The sequence below is a fragment of the Hemicordylus capensis genome, chromosome 12, assembly GCF_027244095.1.
Source record: "Hemicordylus capensis ecotype Gifberg chromosome 12, rHemCap1.1.pri, whole genome shotgun sequence".
NCBI lineage: Eukaryota > Metazoa > Chordata > Lepidosauria > Squamata > Cordylidae > Hemicordylus > Hemicordylus capensis.
This window is the reverse complement of record NC_069668.1, coordinates 12968379-12991231: the sequence shown is the minus strand read 5'-3', so window position 1 is coordinate 12991231 and position 22853 is coordinate 12968379. Positions and strand designations below refer to the sequence as shown.

General features: G+C 53.5%; 1 protein-coding gene across 10 annotated transcripts in view; it reads right to left on the bottom strand.

The window, feature by feature from the left end:
- Positions 1-22853, bottom strand: part of NCOR1 (nuclear receptor corepressor 1) — a 75433-nt gene that overhangs the window by 50113 nt on the left and 2467 nt on the right. For 6 of the 10 annotated variants that reach the window (XM_053275003.1, XM_053275009.1, XM_053275005.1 and 3 more), the window contains 11 exons: positions 14398-14575; positions 12332-12462; positions 11058-11253; positions 10271-10453; positions 9765-9878; positions 7849-7905; positions 6258-6310; positions 5705-5771; positions 3614-3786; positions 2057-2147; positions 956-1134 (listed from right to left, as the gene is read on the bottom strand). In XM_053275003.1, the coding sequence (XP_053130978.1) occupies positions 956-1134; positions 2057-2147; positions 3614-3786; positions 5705-5771; positions 6258-6310; positions 7849-7905; positions 9765-9878; positions 10271-10453; positions 11058-11253; positions 12332-12462; positions 14398-14505 (1352 nt within the window). In that variant the 5' untranslated portion in view covers positions 14506-14575. Of the gene's footprint in view, positions 1-955; positions 1135-2056; positions 2148-3613; positions 3787-5704; positions 5772-6257; positions 6311-7848; positions 7906-9764; positions 9879-10270; positions 10454-11057; positions 11254-12331; positions 12463-14397; positions 14576-20527; positions 20645-20779; positions 20897-22853 lie in introns of those variants that run through there. The other 4 variants (XM_053275004.1, XM_053275001.1, XM_053275002.1 and 1 more) reach the window with 4 other exon arrangements.

Sequence of the window (22853 nt, the reverse complement as noted above, 5' to 3'; positions counted from 1 at the left end):
TCATCTGGTGGCTACTCAGGGACGGGCTTTCTCCGTTGCTGCCCCGAGGCTTTGGAATGCGCTCCCTAGTGAAATCAGAGCCTCCCCATCTCTGACAACTTTTTAAAAGTCTTTAAAGACGCTTCTGTTCACCCAGGCTTTTAACTGATATGGTTTTGATTGTTTTAATGTTGTTTTTAGAATATTGTTTTAAAATATTAAATTGTTGTTTTAAATTTCTTGTTTTTAAAATTTCTTGTTTTTGTTTTTAACTAATGTTTTACTTTTTTTATGTTGCAAACCACCCAGAGAGATACGTTTTGGGCGGTATAAAAATATGTTAAATAAATGAATGAATGAATAAATAAATAAAATAATCCCTAGCCAGAGTAGCCAATAGCCAGGGACTGTGGGAGTTGTAGGCCAACATCTGCAGGAGGGCTGAAGTTGGGCAGGCCTGATCTAGTCCATTTTCAACAGAGGATAGCCAGAGGGTGCCGCGGAGGTCACAAACAGGGCAAAGCAGCACCAGCCCTCCCATTTGCCTCCAACATCTGCTAGTCAAGGAATACTGCCTTGGAACATGGAGGCTCCATTCAGCGACCTCCCCACTTTCACCTTAACTCTTTTTTTCAGCAAGAACAGCAGAAGAGTGAAAGGGCTTTAAGGCTGACATGAATACACCCCTATCTTGACATCTCTCTCCCATGCAATGCAATACAGAAAGACAATACAACGTGGTGTAGTGGTCAGAGTGCTGGACTAGGACCGGGGAGACCCGAGTTCAAATCCCAATTCAGCCGTGAGACTTGCTGGGTGACTCTGGGCCAGTCGCTTCTCTCTCAGCCTAACCTACTTCACAGGGTTGTTGCGAAAGAGAAACTCAAGTATGTAGTACACTGCTCTGGGCTCCTTGGAGGAAGAGCGGGATATACAATGTAAGAAATATGAATGAATGAATGAATATTTTGATTACTTCTCTTTAAAGATCTCCTTCTCGTGGTCCGTCCAGACATTCATGAACTGCCTGTCCTTGTACACCTTCATGGGGTCCTCCATCAGTCCGTTCATGTTAATAAACTTCACGCGTCTCTGCTCTGCGTCGAACATCATGGGAGGAATGACCGAGAGCTGGCGCATTTGCTTCTCATTATTCTACAAGTTGAGGGGAAAGACAGGCACAATGAGCAGCACTCACTTTCTGCTGGAACGTCAGAGGTCCTCCATTCAGCACAGACAGAGCCAAACGCACTTTGAAAGGCTCGGCTTTCGTGGCCGCACACACAAATATTCAAGCACAGACCCCTCTCTTTGGCGGGCAGCCTCTCGAGCCGGGCCGAGGACCAACTTTGGAAATGGTGAGGCAATGGCGCTCTTTCATTAAGCCACCACACTCCGCTGCAAATATTTTCAAGGTTTTGCCAAAATGCCATAAACATTCACATTCGGGAAGGAAAACATGCTGTACCGGAAACAGCAAAAGATCTGTCAATGGCGGGGGAGAGTTCTGGATGTTTGAGACTCTGAAAGGCAATGTGGTGTAGTGGACAGTGCCAGACTTGGGTTCAAATCCCAGCCCAGCCCTGACACTCTTTGAACATAAGAACAGCCCTGCTGGATCAGGTCCAAGACCCATCTAGTCCAGCTCCTGTTTCACACAGTGGCCCACCACATGCTGCTGGAAGCCTTCAAGCAGGAGCTGAGGGCCTGCCCCCTCTCCTGCTGTTACTCCCATGCAACTGGTACTCAGAGGCATCCTGCATTTGAGGCTGGAGGTGGCCTCTAGCCCTCCAACAAGTAACCAATGATAGGCCTCTCCTCCATGAAGTTATATCCAAACCCCTCTTCGAGCCATCCAGGTTGTTGGCTGTCACCACATCTTGGGGCAGAGAATTCCACAAGTTGATTACGCGTTGTGTGAAAAAGTACTTTGGGGCGACCTTGGCCAGTCACTCTCTCTGCCAAACCCAGGGGTCCCCTGTTCTAAATAAAATCTATCCTGGCCTTGTGCAAGCGACTGAAACCCCCCTTCCCATACTTCTGAAGGGTCCCTAGAGAACGTGGGCCCTGCTCTCACCTCCTGTTCCGAGAGCCCATCAATGATTTCCGAGATTTCGTGTTCGCTCCGGGCAATGGTGGCTGAGAGACCGGCCCCCCTCTGACCAACCCTAGGATGGAACCAGAGGAGAAATGCAGGTTAAAAAGCATCTCACAAGGCAAGTCTGGGAAGCAGCGTGGGGTTCCTCACGAAACGGGCCCTTGTGGGTCAACAGGGGCTCTAAAAAAATAAAAATAAAGCGTATGCTTGTGGAAGAAGACAGGAGACCTTATTTACCCTCTCTCATAAACAGAGCTCAGGGGCCCCTGATGAAATGGACTAGCCCAGGAATAATGAGGAGGAGGAGCAGGAGGAGGAGGATAATAACAATAATAATAATAACAAACAACTTTATTTTTTAGCCGCCCCATAACAAATTGTTCTCTGGGCAGCTTACAACACAACATTAAAACATGAGATAAAACACATACATTAAAAAATAAGACCCCAAAAGGGGGGGGGGGAGGGAATACAAAATACAATACAAAAACCATTTTAAAACATTGGTTTAAAAATCAGTTACAATCAGATTTTTTCCCCCTCATTTAAAATTTAAAAGGGATTCTCAACCTTGGGTCTCTAAGATGTGTCTGGATGACAACCCCCATCATCCCCTTCAATCACTGTGTCTGTGGATGATGGGAGTTGTAGTCCAACATCATCTGGGGACTCAAGGCTGAGAACCCCTGAGCTGGCAGGATGCCTGAGCACAAAACCGCACAGGACTACCATATTTACCTGAATACAAGACGACTCTGGATTTAAGACGAGCCCTTTATTGGTTAAATGCAGGTTATATCCTTACTTGAAGCCACTTAATGGAGTAGCAGGGGAAAGACTTGATTAGCAAGCCAGAGGTTGCCGGTTCGAATCCCCGCTGGGATGTTCCCCAGACTATGGGAAGCACCTATATCAGGCAGCAGCAATACAGGAAGATGCTGAAAGGCATCATCTCATACTGCGCAGGAGATGGCCATGGTCAACCCCTCCTGTATTCTACCAAAGACAACCACAGGGCTCTGTGGTCGCCACGAGTCGGCACTGACTCGACGGCACACTTTATACCCTTACTTACCCAAAATGAAGAGAACTCTGAATTTAAGACAGAGTTCCCTGATCTCGAACATCAAAGAACTTGGGGAAAAACAGGATATGGGAAAATCCAGTAAACTTAAGTAATTCACTGCCCAATGACGGGGCAACAGCCACAAGCTCAGAGGAGCTTAAAACGGATTGATTGACTGGAGACTTCTCACCCTACCTTTCATGCCCAAAGGGTCCATGTCATAGCAACAAAAAACTACCTAGCCTCTCATTTCACAGGCTGTGCAATAAAGACACAACCCTTTTAAAGGAGAGCACAAGCACAGTTAGATTAAACTCGGGAGCGTGGGATGAGGGGAGTGGTACCATTGGTCGGACTGCTAGGAGGATCCCGGTGTAGACGGAGCCGGGGATCCAGGAACGACACCGCCCGCGGCCAGCTCCAAGGGCAAAGGAGCCAGCGCAAGGAGCAGGCCCGCTCGGCAGCGTTACCTCTGGAAGCGCTCCTGCTGCTCGCGCTGCTTCCGGATTTCCGGGAACTGCTTCTCGTAGTACTCCCGGGTCTTCGTCTCCTTGGCCTTCCGGCGGGGATTGTTCTCTATGCGGTCCACCTTTTTCTCCCAGGCTTCCATGAGCTGATCGTAACGCTGGCAGATCTTCTGTTCCTGGCAACGCCAACCGCCCACCCACCCCCGCCCGCAGAAAGGGTGAGTCTCAAAGACGCCGAGACCGCCTCCTGGAAGATGGCCGGGTCCGTCTTTGTGGCCGGCTGCTTGGGCAGGGCAGGCTCTGCCCAGCAGCTGACAATTATGATCCACCCAGAGACGCAATTTATGAGGGATACGCAGCGGGGTGGAGACGCATGGCGTACTAGTAACCCACAGGGCTCCGACCGCGACATGGTCATCTTGCGGGGGAACAAGTGCTTGGCGCTGTACGGAACACAGATGGGGCGTGTGACGCGGTTAGGAAAGGCTGGCCCTCGGGTGCCCTCCACTCCACACTCAAAGGACGTCAGGGAAAGACCCGTTCGCCAAAGGCAGGCCAGCTTGCACTCCGGAGAGAGCGCTGCGGCAATGGCCTCCACGCGCAAAGCCTGGCCTACCCAGGTTGCAGGAGAGGGACTGTCGCACACATATTTGAGTATTCCCCTGTGAAAAAACTCCCTGCAGACAGGCCGTCGGCCCAGCAGTTAGGAAGACCGGAAGCTGCCATGTGCTGAGTCAAACCCCTGGTCCACTGAGCTCAGGGCTGTCCACGCTGACTGGCAGCGGCTCTCTAAGCTTTCAGGCAGGGGTCTTTCCTAGTCCCACCTGGAGATGCTGCCAGGGATCAAACCTGGAACCTCCTGCACGCCAGGCAGGCAGCCTATCCTCAAAAAGGTAGTCTGCTTTACATGGGAACACAGGAAGCTGCCTTCTACTCAATCAGACACTTGGCCCAACAAGCTCAGTATTGACTACACTGACTGGCAGCAGCTCCTCAGGGTTTCAAGGCAGGAGTCTCTCCCAGTTCCACTTGGAGATGCTGCCAGATGGAACTGGGATATGGCCCCAGTATCCTATATCGTATGGCCCCTTCCCCGAAGGGGAATCTCTTACAGCGCTCACATGCAGTCACCCATCCAAATGCAAACCAGGGCAACCCCTGCCTTGGAGAAGCCGCTGCCAGTCTGTGAAGACAATACTGAGCTAGACAGACCAGTGGTCTGACTCGGTATATGGCAGCTTGCTATGTTCGTCCAACTGATTCATTGCCCAGTTCTCTTAGGAGGCAGCTCCCACCCAGGAGAGAATTTGCAGAGGACAAGGGCATGGTTGAGGTCAATAAAATCATGCATGGTGTGGAGAAAGTGGATAGAGAGAAATTCTTCTCCCTCTCGCATAACAATAGAACCAGGGCTCATCCCATGAAAGATTGCCAGGAAATGTAGGACCAAGGAACGGAGGCATTTTTTCACACAATGCATCATCAGCTTGTGGAATTCTCTGCCACAAGATGTGGTGACAGCCAACAAGCTGGATGGCTTGAAGAGGGGTTTGGATCACTTCATGGAGGAGAGGTCTGTCAACCGCTACTAGTCGGAGGGCTAGAGGCCACCTCCAGCCTCAAATGCAGGATGCCTCTGAGTTCCAGTTGCAGGGGAGTAACAGCAGGAGAGAGGGCAGGCCAGCACATCCTGCCTGTGGGCTTCTCAGAGGCATCTGGTGGGCCACTGTGTGAAACAGGATGCTGGACTAGGGCCTGATTCAACAGGGCTGTTCTTATGGTGTGCCAAGAAGAAATTCTCCCTGGCCTGAAGGAAGCAGCACCAGCGTCCCCTCTCACAGGGATTCCCAGATGTTGTTGACTACAACTCTCAGAATCCCCAAGCAAAAGCCATGGCAGCTGGGGATTCTGGGAGTTGTAGTCAACATCCGGGAATCCCTGTCAGAGGGAACACGGAGCAGATCTGGAGCACCCAAACAGAAATCCTCATAACCTGCCCACAGGGGCATCGTGCCCCGCCATCTTGCATGCCGACCACGCGATCCGCCCGGCCGTCCCCAAGGAGCGACCGAAGCTGGCCGAGCCGATTCTTACCCTTTGTTTCCTGGCATGATTCCTTCTCTTAAAAAACAAAATCAGCTTCTTCCTCATGACTTGGTTCCTAGAAAGAGACGCAGCTGGGTGAGAGAGGGAGGGCCCGCCTCTCCGCCCCGCCAGATCCCAGCATTCTAAAACAACGCTCGGCAGCAAAGATTCCGGGAGTGAGGCAGGGCTGCCCCAAGCACTCGCCAGAGGTTCAACCCAGTGTGCCACAGGACGGTTAATCCTTAACCAGCCGTTCCTGGCACGAGGGCCAGGAGGAGGACTGCATGGGGCTGGGGAAAGGGGTTCCGAGTGGAGCCCTGTTGACCCAGCGGATCGAAGCCTTGTCTCATCCAAGGTCTGGAGCTGTGCCTGACTCGGTTTCTGTGAGTAAGAAGCAAGGGAGGAGGCCAGGGAAGGGACCACAGGCAAGGCTCGGGCTGGGCTGTGGGGTGCTTCCCCTCCCATCTCTAGGGGCGACTGCAGCAGAAGGGGGACCCTCGTTGCGAAACACTAGAAACCCCTGCCGCAGAGGAAAGGGGGCGGGGCGGGAGGCGAGGCTTACGTTTTGATGTTTTCATGGTACACCTTGGTGTCCGATGGCTGGTTATAGAGTGGCTGCGGGACAGGAAAGGTCTCTGGGTTAGCACCAGGAGCGCTGCGATTAACGCTGGCATTGCTCTGCCAAAACTGCACGCACAGGGCGACACACAGACATGCCAAAGGAGGAGGGTCTCGGGCAGGATACAGACACCCCCGGCAGCCGCCACGGAGCACAGGGCCCAGAGGCCAGCTGCCAGGTTGGAGAGCACCAAAGTGGGACCTGGAGAAGCAGATGCGGGGCAGGGGGCAGAGCGGGTGTGCCACGACGGAGAACCCTGCAAGGACTGTTCCAGGCACTAACCCTGGGTCAGAGCGACAGGCTACTGATGACCAGCGTCCACTCTAATGGGGATTCCCAGGTGATGTTGACTACAACTCCCAGAATCCCCAGCTGCAACAGCTTTCGCTTGGGGACTCTGGGAGTTGTAGTCCACAACCTCAGGGAATCCCTGTTAAGAGGGAAGACTGCTCCCATTCTCCAGCAATGCCTCTCAGAGAGTCCTGAGCAAGCTTTTGAGGTGCTTCTGCCCTGCATGCCCCCCACGGGTGTGGTTGGACTACAACTCCCACCACCCCCATCCACAGAGGTCAGTGGCCAGGGGTGATGGGGGCAGTGTTCCCTCTAACACAGATTCCCAGATGTTGTAGACTACAACTCCCAGAATCCCCAGCTGCAATGGCCTTGGGCTGGGGATTCTGGGAGTTGTAGTCCACAACATCTGGGATCCCCTCTTCAAGGGAACACTGGATGGGAGTTGCAGGCCAACATCTGCAGGAGGACCAGAGCAGTGTTCCCTCTCACAGGGATTTCCAGATGATATTGACCACAACTCCCAGAATCCCCAGCTGCAATGCCTTTTGCTTGGGGATTGTGGGAGTTGTAGTCCGCAACATCTGCTGGAGACACAAGGCAGCCACTGAATGACAGAGATGGCCCATTCCCTCTTGGAAACCTGTTGGGCTGTTCACTTCGAGTCCAGAAGCCATGTGGGCTGTAGTCCAACGTCATCTGGGGACTCCGGGGCGAGAACCCCTGGACTCGAAGTTGTAACCAAAAGAAATGACCGGGTGGGAGCGGGGGAAGAACTGAAGATGCCGCTGCCATTTCTGACAAGAGCTCTGTGCTTTACCAACAGTCGCTCAGCCTTCAGACACAGGCAGCGTTTTTATCAAGGACTCCCACTTGTGAACAAGATACAGGGAGGCCCGCGTGCGCTTCTAGGAACAGCCTCATCCCAAATCATCTGGCAAGCCGAGACACATTTGCGACACCCGTTTCAAAGTGACTTCCTGAAGGCTGCAGGTATGACTCTGGAACAACCCCAGGCAGACGCTGGACCAAAACACACACACAATCTGTGGCCCCTGGTCAGTCTTTTTCACGACAAAGTTGTGTTTGTTAAGCTTCAGGCTGTTTTTACTGACCTCTGACGATTGTTTTTATCTTGTTGCTAAGTGCGCTGGGGTCTTAGGACAAAGGGCAGTATTAAAACAGAAATAATACAGTACATAAACATTAAATAAAAACAATTAAAAGTGGAAGGGTGGCTCACCAGTTCAACTTTGGGGCCCAGGCCTTCTAAGATCTTATGAGCTTCCTCTGCTTTCTTCTGCAAAGGAAGAAGGGTCACTGGTTTAGTCATGTCGGGATTCTTGCCCCGTTTCTGTCCCAAGCCTTTACATATGCTTGCATGACGACAACAAAAGGCAGAGATTTAAGACACACACAGAGACAGAAGGAAAAGCCACACATTTTGGTTAAACGATTGTATGCTAAGGGGCAGGGAAAGAGAAAGGAGAGAGATGTTCTTTCTGCCCCAAGACCAGGGGATTGTTCAGGAACTTGCATCAGGACACAGGGGCTTGTTTGGTCTGCAAACAGCTCCGGTGACTGGACTTTACGTCCCCTGGCTGGGCCAACACTTTTTTCTCCAAGAACAGCTGAACTTTCCACTCCACTGCTGACCTCTTTTTCCTCTTTGACTGTGCTGCTCTCAGAGGGGATGACTTTATTGCACAATTGGCAAGAGTAGAGATAACCCCCTACACACACACACACACACACACACACACACGTCTCTCCGTGTTTCACAGAGCCAGGAGCTCATTGCATAAGCCTGGCGCTTGGCACCGGGCACAGAATAGGGCCCTCATGGGCAATGTCTGGGAGTGTGTGGACCAGGTTTCCAAAGCCAGGGAGGTTGCCCAACAGCCCCAGGGGCTCAAGGGAAGGGCTCCGCTGCTCATGGTTCCTCCCGGTGGCTAGCAGAAGCCACACCCAGTGCCAGGATCATGGCAGCCATCACAGGCAGGCCAGAAAGGCAAAGCCCAGCGCAATACTGCCAACGCTTGTTTCGGATCCAGGAGGGGGCAGCTGTGCAGCCCTGCCAACAGTTGGGGCTCTCTACCGGCTGCTTAGAGCGCTGACCAGTTCTGGCTCATCGTGAACGGAATGAACCCAGCTTGGAGCTCTCTGGCCAATCGCCTCCGCGGCTTGTCGGAAAAGATGGAGTGCCGGGTCACACAAAGACCCTGCCTGTAGTGCTATGTGCTCCCTCCGCCCAAAAAGGAGCCCTGTGGGACACAGAGCCACCAGGCTGCCAACCTTCTGCCTCTTGCCTTCCCCTCTCTGCGGCTGCTGCTCCCCAATTCCAACCACGGGCTTCCATTCAAATACTGAAGAGACAATCGTAATCATTTCCACAGGGCATATTTTACAGAACACAGGAGAAAAGCAGGCCTCTGCCCCAGGGAGCTAATCCTAGCAACAACAACAAAAGACTGGATGTGTGAGCACTAGAAGAGATTCCTCTTAGGGAATAATGGGGCCACTCTGGGAAGAGCAGCTAGGTCCCAAGTTCCCTCCCTGGCAGCAGCATCTCCAAGATAGGGCCAACAGACACTCCTGCCTGCAACCTGGGAGACGCCGCTGCCAGTCTGGGAAGACAATACTGAGTTAGACAGACCAATGGTCTGACTCAGTATGTGGCAGCTTCCTATGTTCCTGTGTTCCAAGGGGGAAAATCCATGCTCACTACCCCAAGGCCAGCGACCCTCCCCACTCGGCCTCAGCGAGTTGCCCGTCAGGGCCTTTCACCACCCAGACAGCTGCCTGTTGCAAAGGCAGAGCGTAGGTACAAGGAAGGGAAAAGGTTTTCAGAGCAACAAGCTCCGGGTGACTCATGCCAAGGCTAGAGAAGGAAGGATGATCCACACCTGGGACCTCTAAGACTCCCGAGACCTCCAAGGTGTTTCTCCTCGACCAGTGATGGAGGCCCAGCAGACCGCGCAGATAGGCGAGAGACCTCGGGCGGGCTGGACCCAGGGACGCTGGAGACTGCAGAGCAAGTCGGGTCCACGCACAAGCACACACAAGCACACAACCTCCGGCTGCCGCAGGCACAAAGAGCCACCAACAGCCGAGATCCCCACCCCCCCACCCGAAAATAGAGCTGGGGCTGAGCGTTACCCGATTCTCGTCATAAATGATCTGGACGATGCTGCGGTGCTTCTGTTCCACGGGAGGAGGGGAGACGGGCCTCTCCGGCTCCGGAGGCTTAGCGGCTTCTTCTTCGAGTTGTTGCTAGGAGACACGGGGAGGGGGAGGAAGGTCAGCCATCGCCAGCAATGAGTCACCAGAGAGAAAGGCGGCATCTGGAGCAACAGTTGGGCTTACACACACACACACGCCCCGCAAGGGATGAGCAGGAGATGCTGAGACACCTTCTCGGTTCTCAAATAGGAGAGCCATGTTTCAGGTGCACACACACTTAAGACTCCACATTCCTACCTGGAGAGGCTGCCGGGGATGGAACGTGGGACCTTCTGCAGGGGAAGCCGACGCTCTGCCACTGAGCCATGACCACCCACCCCACCGCCGGGAAATGAGCCCCTTCCAGTGCTCAAAGGTAGCTGCCCATCCAAATGAAAACCAAGGCAGAGGGGACCCTCTCCGCTCGCTCTCCTGCCACTCACTTGCTTCTTCTTCAGCTTGAGGATCTGCTGCTCCACTTTCGCGATCTCCCGGTCCACCCGGTCCATGCTCTGGATGAGCTCTTCCTTCGACAGTTTGGACGGAGAGGCATTCTGGTCCTCCCCGCACGCCTGGCCAGAGAGTGGCGAGGGCGGCCCTTCATGCTTGCCTCCAAAAGCGGGATCCTTGGGTTCAAGTCCCAGCACAAGAACAAAAACAGGCATCAGACAAAAAGACAGAGTCAGACCGAGAACAGTGCTTTGAGCACCTCCTTCTGAAGGGGAGGGAATAACCCAAACAGCCAGCGACTAGCTTTCTATGGCATCTGCAACAAGCAAGAGACTTGATGCATCTCTTCATTCACGGTGTCTTCATTCACTCCACATCCAATATGTGGGGACTCGGGTTTGAGAACCTCTGGCATAAGCAGCCACTGGTCTCTGGCAAGACACAGAGACATCGGAAGCTGCCTCCTACTGAGTCAGACCGTCAGTCCATCTCGCTCAGTCTTGTCTACCCAGACTGGCAGCGGCTTCTCCAAAGTTGCAGACAGGAGTCTCTCTCAGCCCTCTTGGAGATGCTGCTGCCAGGGAGAGAACCTGGAACCTTCTGCACGCAAGCCTGCAGGCCCTCTGCCCAGAATGGCCCCACCTCGCAAGGGGAATATCTTAGCGGCACTCACATGTCGTCTCCCATCCAAAGGCAGACCAGGGCAGACCCTGCTTAGCAGAGGGGACCATCCCTGCTCGCTGCCACCAGACCAGGAGCCTCCCCCAGCACCCGGCTCACCTTCTTTAGGTCCGATGTCCGCAACCCCTCCTGCAGCGGGTGGACCAGCGGCAGGACCGAAGCAGCGCCGACCCGCTGGTAATGGGAGTCCGAGACTTGGTCCAGGCGCGGCCGCTTCGACTCCAGCGAGTCATGGTCGCCTTGCGAGGGGCCGGGGTGGTACTGTGGCTCGTAGCCGGACCTCCTTTCCTGAGGCCTGAGAAATGCAAGCAAAGAGAAAGAGCTTCGTGGTGGGGAGGTGCCCCTTCCAGCCACTGAGACAGGCTCCGACAAATCCACCTGCCAGCTCGCCAGTGGCGAGTGCCCCCAGCCCTCTGTCGAGCAGGATACTCGGCCCCACAGAGATCTCCTCCCCAGAGCTGCCGCTTTGGAGCGGGGTCACGAACAGCAGGAATGCCTTCTGGGCAGTCGGAGCGGCCTCCCCCTGGTTCTTCCCATCTCCCTCTCTCAGTGCAAAGGACAGAAGCCTTGCTTCTCTCCTCAGCCCTCTGCCTGCGGGCCAGGAAAGGCGCCGAGGGGAGAGAGGGGCTCAGTGGCCACCACAAATAATGGCAGGCGAGCAAGCTCCGCCTCAGGCTGTGGGTCCCTGCATGAAGAGACGCACAGGCAGTGCCCGCAGCCTGCCCAAGAAAGACACTGAAGAGATAGATGGCCAAGGAACAGCGGGAGGAGGGAGAGGCGGGGAGAAGCCAGCAGACTGAAAAACCAGGAACCTATAAAAAGAGGCAGAGCCCTGCACAAAATCCCAGGCGGCACAAATCCGGCCTTCCCACAGGTGTGGGACTCCAGCTCCCAACATCCCCAGTCACAGTGGCTCGGGGATGATGGGAGCTGGAGTCCCACACCTGCAAGAGGCCCGAAAAACTCTGGAGCTCCAGCTTCATGTTAAGCTCCCAGTTGCACTGAAGCCTTCTGTTGAAAAGAGACAGATCGGTAGGAGGGCTGGGGCTGCCCAAGCCGTGCACAAGGGGGAAGTCCCAGGTTTGAATCTCACTCTGGCCATTCGCTCACCAGGGGGCCCTCTGGCAAGTCACTCCCTCAGATTCAGCCCTGCAAAAGCGGGGTGCTGACGACCTCCCTGCAGGGACGCGGGGGTGGGAGCAGAAAGCTTTTCGGCAGAAAGCCCTCCAGACCCAACACCTCTCGAAAAATTTCCTGTCCGCCCCGCCCCCTGCTCTTATGCATGTAGTGCAATCACAGAACCTCAACACACCCGCCCTGTTTCGAAGCCCCTCGAGCGGCTTTTGACAAAAACCAGAAAGACAAGCGCTCACCTGTCGGAACCCGGGTGGAATTCGGAAAGCAAGGAGGGCCGTCGACGGAGCTGCTGCTGCTGCTGCTGGAGAAGCTGGCTGGCCTGGCTGACTTCCAAGTGAGACGTTCGGAAATCAGGGACAGCAAACTCCTGAAAGAAGCACGGAGCGGCGGGGGGGGGGTGTGTGTTAGAGAGGTGGGATGCTGGGTATTCCATCGCTCCCCCCCCCCCCCGCGGAAGGATCTCGGCGCTCCCACAGTGACTCCATATTGGACGCATGTCACAAGTGGGCTGCCTCTGAATCCTAGCTGAAGTGGAGCAACGGCGAGAGAGGGGGCCTGCCTTCACCTCCTGCTTGTTGGCTGCCCCACAGGCATCTGGGGGGGACAGGGTGCTGGACTAGAGAGGCCTGGGGTCTGTTCTCAAGAAGAGACCGGGCTCGCTGGGTGAAATCTCGCCTCCGCTGTGATCAGGGAGCCCTGGTCAACAATCCGTCAGATCAACCACAAATATTTATAGGCCGCTTTTCAACAAACGTTCCCAAAGCGGCTTACACAGAGAAATAACAAACAAACAAACAAGCTGGCTCCCTGTCCCCAAAGGACTCACAATCTAAAAAGAAACAGAAGAGAGACCCCAGCAACAGCCACTGGAGGGATGCTGTGCTGGGGGTGGAGAGGGCCAGTTGCTCTCCCCGGGCTAAATGTAAGAGAATCCCCACGTCAAAAAGGTGCCTCTTTGCCCAGTTGGCAGAGGTTCACAGTTCGCCACCGCAAATCCCAGGAGCCCGTGGTGCCTCATAGCTTACTGGGCCTGGGTGAAGCTTCGGCCAAAGCGGAGTACTGCAGAGATGACCGTTTCCACTTTGCCCAGCACTGGGGTGGGGGGTTCTCCTGGGAGGGAGACGGCGCCCTCGTGAGCCCCTGCACCATCTCGGAAGGCACGCTGGGCATGCAGCCCTTCCCCCTAGAGCTCTGGAAAGGGCCCCCCCGCATCTCTCCAAAAGGGCTCCCCCAGCCCTGAGAACAGGGTGGCACTGTGCAGAGGTCAGCAGAGTGGGGAATGGCTCCCACGCTGAAGGCTCTCGGCCAGAGCGGCTCCCCCGGGGGAAATGGGGAAGATCACTCGATCGCTTCAGGCAACCCTCAGGCTTCTCATTCTGCAGAATGGAGATAAGGCACTTATGCGGCCACTGGCAGGACTGCGGAAGGACTGCAGGATTGTTTGTTTACACTCAGCGGTTGATGCGGTGCATGTATCTCTGGCCAGCGCTTAGGGTTCATTCTAGGAGATCTCTGGGGTTCTATGCAATTTTTAAATTAGCTGATATCAGACCCCGCGTCATAAGGAAAGCCATCAGCTTTTCAGTTTCTGCCATAAAAGTACAGTTGTCCCTCGCCAACCGCGAGGGTTCTGTCCCAGGAAAACCTCGCAGTTGGTGAGCCACTGAAATCAATGGGAAACTGGGGGTTAGGGCAATCGCGGTCGCAAAAGGACTGCAAATTCTGTTAAAAAAAAAAAAATCCCTGAAAATCACCCTGAACCCCCCCATCACCCCTGACCTCCCCAAATTATGGAGGGAACCCCAAATTGCCGAGAAATCTCACCAATCCATGGATACACAGCTGGCGGGACTTGCCACAATATTTAAAACCGTGATTGGGAAACCCACTGTTTGCCAGAGATGACTATCTGTGGCAAGCCGATACAATCTAAATTATTCTTGAGTCAATGTTGCTGTTTCTGAGTGTGCCATGAATTCTTTGTGTCATCACTTTAACAATGTCATTTCCCAATCAAACATCTCGTGATAGTGCTACCGCTAAGCAGGCTGATCAATGGACAGAAACTGAGCCCATTCTTCCTCCAAGGAAATGCTTCTTCTCACAACCACCCTCACTGCTGCCAATGCCCCCGTTCACGGGACCAGCTTCTGTCCACATAATACGACTCGGATCTGTGGGCCTTGGTCACTTGCCAGTGTGACCAAGAGAGGGAACCCGGAAACCAGCTTCTGGACACAGCTGCAATCACAGCAGGAGCCACCCAGGGTTTCCCGGCACGCACACAGCGCCTGCCACTTGCCTGTTGGAGCCGGCTGCCGGGGAAGGTGTACTGGACCGAGTGGGTCTGGTAGCGGCCCTGCTCTGCGCTGAACGCTCCCTGGTTAGGAGGGTAGCCCGAGCTTGACATTCTCGGAGGAGGAGTCTTTGCTACGCTTCCAGATCAAGACCGGTGAGCAAGCATGTTTCCAGAAAACCGCCTAGAGGAAGAAGAGAGTTAGAGCTGATAAGAAGCTACCCAAACCCAGCCTGGGATACCTGACCCAGCTCACCCGAGAACAGTGGTGATTGTCAGCTGAAAGCTAGGGGGCTCGTGTGTGTGTGCTGGGGGGCACGCAAGTGGGGCTCTGGAGAAGAGCAGGCCACCTTGGCTCTCCAGATGAGAGGAACCTAGGAAGCTGCCTTCTGCCAAGTCAGACCCTTGGTCCCTCTAGCTCAGGACTGTCGACCCGGACTGGCAGCGGCTTCTCCCAAGTTGCAGGCAGGAGCCTCTCTCAGCCCTATCTGGAGATGCTGCCAGGGAGGGAACTTGGAACCATCTGCACGCAAGCAGGCAGGTGCTCTTCCCACAGCGGCCCCAGCCTCCAAGGGGAATTTATTATATATTTATTTAATTTATACCCTGCTCTTCTCCCAAAGAGCCCAGAGCAGTGTATATGGTTATGTTTGTCCTCACAGCGACCCCGTGAGGTATATCTTACAGGGCTCACACTTCTAGTCTCCCATTCAAATGCAAACCAGGGCAGACCCTGCTTAGCAAAGGGGACAAGGATGCTTGCTACCACAAGACCAGCTCTCATAGGAACACAGGAAGCTGCCATAGACCTTTGGTCCATCTAGCTCAGTATTGTCTACCCAGACTGGCAGCGGCTTCTCCAAGGTTGCAGGCAGGAATCTCTCTCAGCCCTGTCTTGGAGATGCTGCCGGGGAGGGAACTTGGGACCTTAGATGCTCTTCCCACAACGGCCCCATCTCTCTGATGCTGAACAACTCCCACCACCCCTAGCCACAACAGATCCAACAACAAGACTACCTACCTCTGCTCTAGAACAAGGGGTCTCAAGCTTGGGTATCCAGCTCTTTCTGGACTACAACTCCCATCATCCTCAGCTGCAAGGACCATTGTGGAAGGGGATGCTTGGCAGGCCAGCCACACCTGGGGACCCCTGTCTGAGACCCCACACAGCTTGCAGGATGCTGAACACAAGCAAGCACAATCTGCACGCAGGCCTCGGGACGGCTTCGCTTCCCGCCTGCCGAGGTCTGGGCAGCACAGCAGTGGACAGAGGAGCAGACATGCCCAGCAGTTTCAAGCCGCATGCCCTGAGGATCCCCAGAGTTAAGGAAGTTCGCTCCCATCCACCCTCATAAACAGGATCTCAGGGCAGTTAACAAACAATCCACACACACCCCACCACCACCACCACACAAGCGGCATAGAATCATGGCAGTAAGACACAAGCAGCAGAGCCTGCTCAGAACATCCAACGGAGGGGATAAGAGCAGCTCCAATTGCTGCCTGCAGGGGGCAAGAGAGGGAGCGTGTGGCACTTCCCTGAGGAACAAGTCCCCAAAGCTTGGTGCTGCCACCGAAAAGACCCCGTCCCTAGTTCCCACCCAGCAGACATGCACTCAAAGCCGGCTGGAAAGCAGGGCCTCCAACCCTGAGCTCAAGCTACAGCAGAACCAACAACGCCTCCGATGCCCAGAGAGCGCCTACTGGGCAAGCCCATCCCTCGACAGACGCACAAGAGTGCTGGGGTCCTTACGGCAGCACCTCGAATCCTTTCTCACCCCACTGCTTCCACCCATGGGCACAGAGACCCGACCCAATCGCTAATCAGAGTGGATCTCCACCACAGATCTGGGTGAAGAGCGGTGCTCTCGATAACGGAGCCAGAAGCAAGGGCTCTCGTCTTCTGGGACAGGAAGCCTGTGCTCGGCTTCTCTCTGCTGAGGTTTGGCGGCTTCCTTCCCGCTCCCCACAAAACGCTGCAAAGAATCTGCTTCACAGCGGAGAGAATCTCACGTCCAGTTGACCCGATAATCCCATATATTGCAATAATAGCACCACTTACATTTGAAAGAGAGAGAGAGATCTACGCAAAAGCAGAGAGGAACCAACCTGTCTCTCTCTCTCTCTCTCTCTCTCACTCACACACACACACACACACCCACCCCAACCTCTGCTAGTTAACAGCTGCTGGTAACCATCAGCCATAGCCGTCTTTGTGAGACAGAAGGAACACGACCCGAAATCATCCTGAAGGTGCCGACTGGCCAGCCCTGCTTGCCAGAGCAGAATCAGGCCTTCCATTCGAGAGGTGTCAACGCCCAGTTTCAAAAGGTGCCACAGCCACCCCTATCAGCATGACCAGAGTTTGGCTTTTCCAACAGAGCCAACGTTATTTATTCTCTAAAAGAGTTATACGCCGCCATTCTTCACGTATGAATTCGTGGCAGTTTACGGCACGTTTGGGGGGAAGCCACAGCAGAACAGAATTGCTTCAAAGATCCCATAAAAACAGAGGGATAAAAGACAATCATTAAAACAAGGCAGTCAAAGAACATAGAAACATAAGAAGCTGCCATATACTGAGTCAGACCCTTGGTCCATCTCGCTCAGTATTGTCTGCACAGACTGGCAGCAGCTTCTCCAAGGTGGCAGGCAGGAATCTCTTGGGAGATGCCAGGGAAGGAACTTGGAGCCTAGATGCTCTTCCCAGAGTGGCCTCATTATCCCCTGAGGGGAATCTCTTCCAGGGCTCACACTTCTAGTCCCCCCTTCATATGCAACCAGGGCGGATCCTGCTTCGCTTAAGGGGACAAGTCCTGCTTGCTACCACAAGACCAGCTCTCTTCCCAAAGAGAACAAAGTGTGTGTATAACAGGCCTTGATGAGTTTTCATTGGATCTAGGACCCAGCCCAAAAATGCAGGAGCCGGAGAACAGCCGTTTGACAAAATTACCAGACTTCGTGATGGACACTGTTTATTTCCTTTGCAGGTAACACCCTTGGAACAGAAACCGAGCTGCATGGGGCAAAGAAAAATTCTATTCCATAGCTCTACCTCCGAACAGCCTAGTCGAGGTGTCGCAGTTAAATTTCTAAGCACCGCGGTTCCCTAGCGCCTGGGATTTGTCAAATCCTGATATACTGATATGAAAGAGACAGGCAGAGAAAGTTAGGGGAAGGCCTGCTGAAACGAGGTTCTTGATGCGTCTGCCCCCCAACTCCGTAAGTGGCTGGTTGGCATGGAGGGGCCATATTCTGAACCCAGCAAAGGCTGAATGGACTGCAACACTCACTGAGCCGAGACCCAGGCAAAGGACTCCCTCATTAGGGCAGCAGCAAAAGCTCTGTCGCTCCCCACACACGCCCCAGCTGCTCACTCCCTGGGCATGGCAGAGATGCAGAATGAAGGGCCACTTATGATGCAGAATGTAAACCACTTTGACAACTTTTGTTCCAAAGCGAGCAAACCATGAGCTGAGGTGCATACCTGCACTGAGAAGGAGGTTGGACGAGAAGACCTCCGAGGCCCCTTCCCACTCCAGCATTAGGAACATAGGAAGCTGCCATATACTGAGTCAGACCCTCGGTCCATCTAGCTCAGAATTGTCTACCCAGACCGGCAGCAGCTTCTCCAAGGTTGCAGGCAGGAATCTCTCTCTCGGCCCGATCTTGGAGATGCTGCCAGGGAGGGAACTTGGGACCTAGATGCTCTTCCCAGAGCAGCTCCATCCCTTAAGGGGAAGATCTCACAGTGCTCACGTGGTCTCCCACTCAAATGCAAACCAGGGCAGGCCCTGCTTAACAAAGAGGACAAGTCCTGCTTGCTACCACAAGACCAGCTCACCTCTGCATTCTAGGAGGGAGGAGGGTTCTCTTTCATTATACTTCTATGCCACCCTGCCTCCAAGGAACTCAGGGCAGGGCACAAGATCGCCCTGCTTGTTTTATCCTCACACCAAGCTAGGTCAGGTGGAGAGAGAGAGAGAGAGACCAAGGTTAGCTAGCTTCATGGCTCTCCTGCTTCTAGCGGAGTCCTCTGACCACTACACTGCCCCGGCTCAACAGGCAGGCCAGACTGAGCTCTAGGGGTCCCCAGCTGCCCACCCCAACCAGAACTGGCACCACCAAAGGGAGAAAAAACTGAGGGCATCAAGAGGAGCTGGTTTTCAAAGAAGCGGCCATGGAAAAGCCTTCTAGGTTTCTCTAGGAGGAAGAATCTGACCCATTTGGCTCTGGCAACCAAACACCGCAGGGATGACCCTCTGTTCCCTCCCAGAACACACACACACACCCCACGTCACTTCACTCAGAAGAACCTGCAAACAGATTCAGACTCAGGCAAAACCACCTTAAGTGGCGCAGCGGGGAAATGCTTATGCTTGACTAACAAGCAGAAGATTGCTGGTTCAAATCCCTGCTGGTCTGTTTCCCAGATTATGGGAAATACCTTTATCGGGCAGGAGCCCGATCTAGGAAGATGCTGAAAGGCATCATCTCATGCTGCACGGGAGGAGGCAGTGGTCAACCCCTCCTGTTTTCTACCAAGGACAACCACAGGGCTCTGTGGGCGCCAGGAGTCGAGACCGACTCGACGGCACACTTGACCTTTACTGCACACAAACACGCGCACACACCCCATCAGGAAATGCAGCGAGCACCGGAATCGAAAGCACGAGTCAAAACAGAGCAAGGCGAAAAAGTGGTTTCCCTGGGCCTCCCCCCACCCTGGAAGGAGGGAGAGGAAATTCTGGCTCAATTCAGTGGCCCGTGAATTATGAATCAGGAAGTCCCTGGTTAGAAAGCGAACCTCTGCCATGCACAGTGCACACACAGTCACTAGACTCCTGGTAAATGTGCACAGCAACTTAGGTGGGCCTTTATCCCGTCTAACTCATGGTGCACGCCGGCCGCAGTGACTTGGGAGGATTTGAGACAGGGGTCTTTTCCCAGTGCCATGGAGAGATAGGAGAGATACTGCCAGATTGAATCGGGGCCTTCTGCACGCAGAGCAGGCGCTCTGTCGCCAAGGTCTGGATGCTCGGGACAAATACAGGGAGCGGCCTTCTACCGAGCCAGACTCCTTGTCCATCTATTATTAATTATTATTATGATTATTATTATTAATTCAATTTCAGCCAAAGACCATTGCAGCTGAGGATGAACACAACACAACAAATATTTATATACTGCTTTTCAACCAAAGTTCCCAAAGCGGTTTGCATAGATATAAAATAAATGAATCAACTGGCTCCCTGTCCCAAATGGGCTCACAATCTAAAAAAGAAACATAGGAGAGACACCAGCAACAGCCACTAGAGGAATGCTGCCACTACTACTACGGATATTTATATACTGCCCTTCAACCAAAGTTCTCAAAGCGGTTTACTTAGAAAAATAAATGATACATAAAAATAAGAAGGAGCCCTGTCCCCAAAGGGCTCACAATCTAAAAGGAAACACAAGATAGGCCCTAGCAACACCCACTGGAGGGATACTGTGCTGGGGACGGATAAGGCCAGCTGCTCTCCCCTGCGCAATAAAAGGAATTGCCACTTTTAAACGGTACCTCTTTGCTCAGCGAGCAGGGGCATGCTGGCTGGGGATGATGGGAGTTGTAGTCAACAACACCCTTAAACGCCAGGGGCGAGGATCAGGGTCAAAAACATCAGGGGAAACTGTGGCGGGGGACGCTGCCCAGGACCAGGCAAACCCCGCTCCCCATCTCGTCTCTCCACCACCCCACCAGCACCAGCTTGCCCAACCCGCCCCCCACCAGCTCTCCCTCTCTCCGCTTTGTCGTTCTCCCCTAGCCCAACCCCTCCCACCGCATTCGAGCTCTTCCCTCCCTGTCCTGAGCCCCCTGCACGGAGGCGCTCTCCCTCGACCCCAGATCCCCTCAAGCGGGGTCAAAACAAGGTGGGGGGGTCAAGGCGACCCCACAGCGCCCCTCCCCTCTGCTCCCCCCCGGGCCAGGGCCCAATCAGCCCTCTCTGCCTCAGGCAGCCTCCCACCCCCTGTCGCCCCTCCCCCACCTGTCAGCGCCCCTCCCCCAGCGCTCCCTCTCTCTCTGCCCCAGCGCTCCCTCTCTCCCCTCACCCCCCTTCTCGACGGCGGCTCCCGTCCTCCGCGCTCTCACCTACCCTCCTCGGCGGGGGCGGGCGTGGCCGTGCTCGCTGGGCTCCACCGGAGGCTCGCCTCACCTCAGCGCCTCCGCCGCCATCTTGGTTCCCCCTCCTTCCCCTCCCCGCGCGCCCCGCCGGAGGCTCCGCCCCCTCCCCCTCGAAGCTGCATAGCAATAATAATATTAAAAAAAAAAAAAAAAACCAAATCCGCGCCGGATTTTATTCAGGGTTTCGCTTTCCAGAAAGCAGCTGCAGTCAGCCTTCACCTCGGAGACGGCTCTCCGCCGGCCGCAAAGTGAACGGCGGGGCTAGGAAGCCTGCAGCAGGGAAACAGCCACTTCCTCACTACACCGCTGCCAGGACCCTCCGGCCGGTGCGCGGCGCTAGCAATGAACGAGCCGCCTCCCCGCGGGGAGTTGGGAGAGGAAGACAGCAGCTCTGGCCAATAGGAGAGCGAGAGCGCCGGGGCGGGGCGCTGAATACTGGCCAATGGAGACGCAAATTGCGGGGGGGGGGGGCACCGTGCGCAGTACTGACAAGAAGGCGAGATGGTGGGTTGGGTTTCTTTTTTCTGAGTGATAAGAAAGTAGCCAACTAGAGAACAGGAACTAAGGCGTTTCTGACAGGATGGGGGATACGGGGCGGAGCCTCCCGAGCCTCCCTGACCAATGGGAACGCATTAGTAAGCCGGGGTTAAATGAACTAATGAGAAAACAAAGATAAGCGAGATAAAATTGACAGGAGTGAGGAGGGCAGGAAAAGGGGCCAGTTTTTCTAAGCTATACTCTTTTGACTTCTTTGCATCGAACTGGGTACGCATGTCTGGAAGGGCAGCATATGAAAATTATTTATCATATTTATTTATTTATCATTATTATCATCATCAATCATATTTTATACCACTTGATATGTACATCTCTAGGCAGTGCAAAAAAAATTAAAAACAGATTAAAATACATAAGACACAAAAAGTATCAAACAGCTATTAAAACAAATTGTTAAAATTAATTCTAATGAAAAGCTTGCAAGAACAGGAAAGTCTGGAGGATCTCCCTGAAAACAAACAGAGAAGGAGATGCTCTACTTTCAGCCCTGGGGCAGCCACAGAGAAAGCCCAGTCCTGGGTCGACACCAAACGACCTGGTGGCATAACTGGACCTCTCCCAGAAGATTGAAAAAGGTGGGAGGGTTCATGACAAAGGTGGTGCTTTCTTAAATAGCCTGGACCTAAACTGTTAAGGGCTTTATAGGTAATAACCAGCACTTTGTATTTCACCCGGAAACATACTGGCAGCCAGTACAGTTCTTTTAACATCGGTGTTATGTGGTTCCTTCGTGTTGTCCCAGAGACCAATCTGGCTGCCGCATTCTGTTCCGATTGTAGTTTCCGGACTGCATACAAAGGCAGCCCCACATAGATTACATACATAGCCCCACAACTACATACAAAGGCAGCTCATTTATTCTATTTTTATACGGCTTGATATATCCATCTCTAGGCAGTGTAAAATATGTCACATAAAATAATTGGAACCTGGCACTTATTTAGTGGAACACCTCTGGGATCTTTTCCTAAATCTCAGGAAGTGACACAATACTTATCAACAGTAAAGATGCACAAGTACGAAATGTGTAATTTTGCTGTTGACGGACTGCTTTTCAGCAAAAACGTTCACAAAGTGGTTCACACAGCAACAAGAATAAAGAAACTGGTTCCTTGGCCCAGGAAAGCCACTTTCAGAAGGGCGGTATATACATCGGATAAATAATAAAATAAATAAAATCTAAAACAGAAAAGGGTAAGAGACGTCAGAGGGAAGCATAGAGAACCAGCGCGGTGTAGTGGTTAGAGTGCTGGACTAGGACCGGGGAGACCCGAGTTCAAATCCCCATTCAGCCATGAAACTAGCTGGGTGACTCTGGGCCAGTCACTTCTCTCTCAGCCTAACCTGCTTCACAGGGTTGTTGTGAGGAGAAACTCATGTACGTAGTACACCGCTCTGGGCTCCTTGGAGGAAGAGTGGGATATAAATGTAAAAATAAAAATAAAAATAATAATAATAATAATAATAATAACAACAACAACATATTCTGTAGCCTTCCCAGCAGAAGGATTCTGAAACGAAGGAAAATTTTCTTCCAGCATCTGCAATCCGCACACACACACACACACACACTTCAACTTAGATCAAGCAAGCAGTCCTCCTCAGTATCTAACCGCAGCAGTTCCCAAGCAGCTTTGGCAGCTTTCCACAGCTCTCCTGATTAAAAGCAAGGAGTTCCTGGCCTAAACTCTGGCACTGTGGTCACCAGGAGTCGACAACAACTCAACGGCACAAC